At 39.6% G+C, this 1,569-nt stretch overlaps 1 protein-coding gene across 1 annotated transcript in view; it reads left to right on the top strand.

Moving 5' to 3' along the window:
• Nucleotides 1–940: 940 nt before the first annotated feature.
• Nucleotides 941–1,569, top strand: part of LOC108628136 (aminopeptidase N-like) — a gene marked incomplete at its 3' end in the record, with an annotated part of 14,473 nt that continues 13,844 nt past the window's right edge. The window contains exon 1 of the mRNA XM_026816266.1: nucleotides 941–1,238. Within this exon, the coding sequence (XP_026672067.1) occupies nucleotides 941–1,238 (298 nt within the window). The remainder of the gene's footprint in view (nucleotides 1,239–1,569) is intronic.

Here is a 1,569-nt window from a genome sequence, read left to right on the forward strand (position 1 = left end):
CTCAATAGCCAGTAAGTACGATATATAGTTTGGAGAACAGAAGAAATATATTTATTTCACATATAACGTTGGCCGATTGCGATAATATTCATCGTCGTCCTATCAAACATCAAATCAGGCTTCGCGACATACTTCCGCTCGGAACTTATAAAAATAGATTAGTGAAACATGCATGTGAAAATTCGTACAAAAGAAGGAATTTTTGGTATCCAGCCCATTTTAAGCCAAAATGTGTTACATGCTCCATCCAAAATTAATTGAATGCGTCTGATAAAATAGATGGCTGTCAGCGAGTTTCCAGAAAATCGTTTACAACGACGGGAGCACGATTTTACTACATAACCGATGCGGGGACGATACAATGACGCCGATCGCGACGACGTCGATTGATCACACTACGAAATTCAAGCATATTTCGATAATAGTTCCACCGTAGCCACTTATGAAGCAGTGACACCTGTAAATGTGGTCTGTCGTACATCGTCCGCCGACGTGTAAATACACCCCTGTTACGGTAACCGAATCTCATCGTTTGCTCATTCGCAAAGTACGTTGTTAAGCCAATTATACTTCGAACGATATCGGAAGATGATTTAACAAAACGAAAACGAGATCGAATTCGTAAACGAATGATTCTCGAATCAGTACTAGCTGCTAGTTAAAATTATTATTTTCTAACTCGGCACTGATAAATACTTGCAAGTTATACATATATAATAGTTAACGAGATAAAAGTCGGAAATTTATCGCAGTGAGCGAACGGTTCCTTGTTTGTATTTATCCGTTTATATATAAAGACGGAACGCGGCAATCGATTACGTACCGACGGTCAGAGGTGTTAAAAGACGTTCCCGGCATTAGTACTGTCTTATTAAATAGTGATTATAAACAAGGAAACGGAGGTGGATGCTGCAAACTAAACGCAGCCAGTGAATCTAAAATGATGAGAACTTTCGTAACGTTTCTCCTCGTCCTGGGGATCTGCCGGGCGAGTTTCCCGTTCGAAAATATCAACGACGACGAAGTGAAATTGAAAAATATCCTGCCATCCGGCATAGTGAAACCGATCGCATACAAGTTGCACCTCAAGCCTGATTTGGTGAAATTTACATTTGACGGTGAAACGGAGATCACATTAATAGCGTTGATCACGGACGTTGCCTTGACGCTGAACTCAAAATTCTTAACAGTCCACGATTTAAAGTTTGTGGATTTGAATACAACGAAGACTTTGGAGAGTAAGTATATAGAGGACGAAGAGCACGAGACCCTGAACGTCACAATAACACCCCACTTTGAAAAGGATCATCACTACTCACTCCAGATAAAATACGAAGCAATTTTGCGCAACGATGGCAAAGGATTTTATACGAGCATGATGCGAACGAACGGAAGCACGTAAGGCTGCTTTACTATTATTATCAATATTATCATTATTATTGTTACTGTTATTATTAATGATAATGAGCATAAGCTCTTTGGAATATACAAGGTGCTTGCGAAATCGTGGTACAACCGGCAAGGTGACGATTCCTCACATAAAATCTAGTCGAAAACAATGAATATAGT

Source organism: Ceratina calcarata, unplaced genomic scaffold (genome assembly GCF_001652005.2).
Source record: "Ceratina calcarata isolate Rehan_Ccalc_2016 unplaced genomic scaffold, ASM165200v1 scaffold501.2, whole genome shotgun sequence".
Taxonomy (NCBI): domain Eukaryota; kingdom Metazoa; phylum Arthropoda; class Insecta; order Hymenoptera; family Apidae; genus Ceratina; species Ceratina calcarata.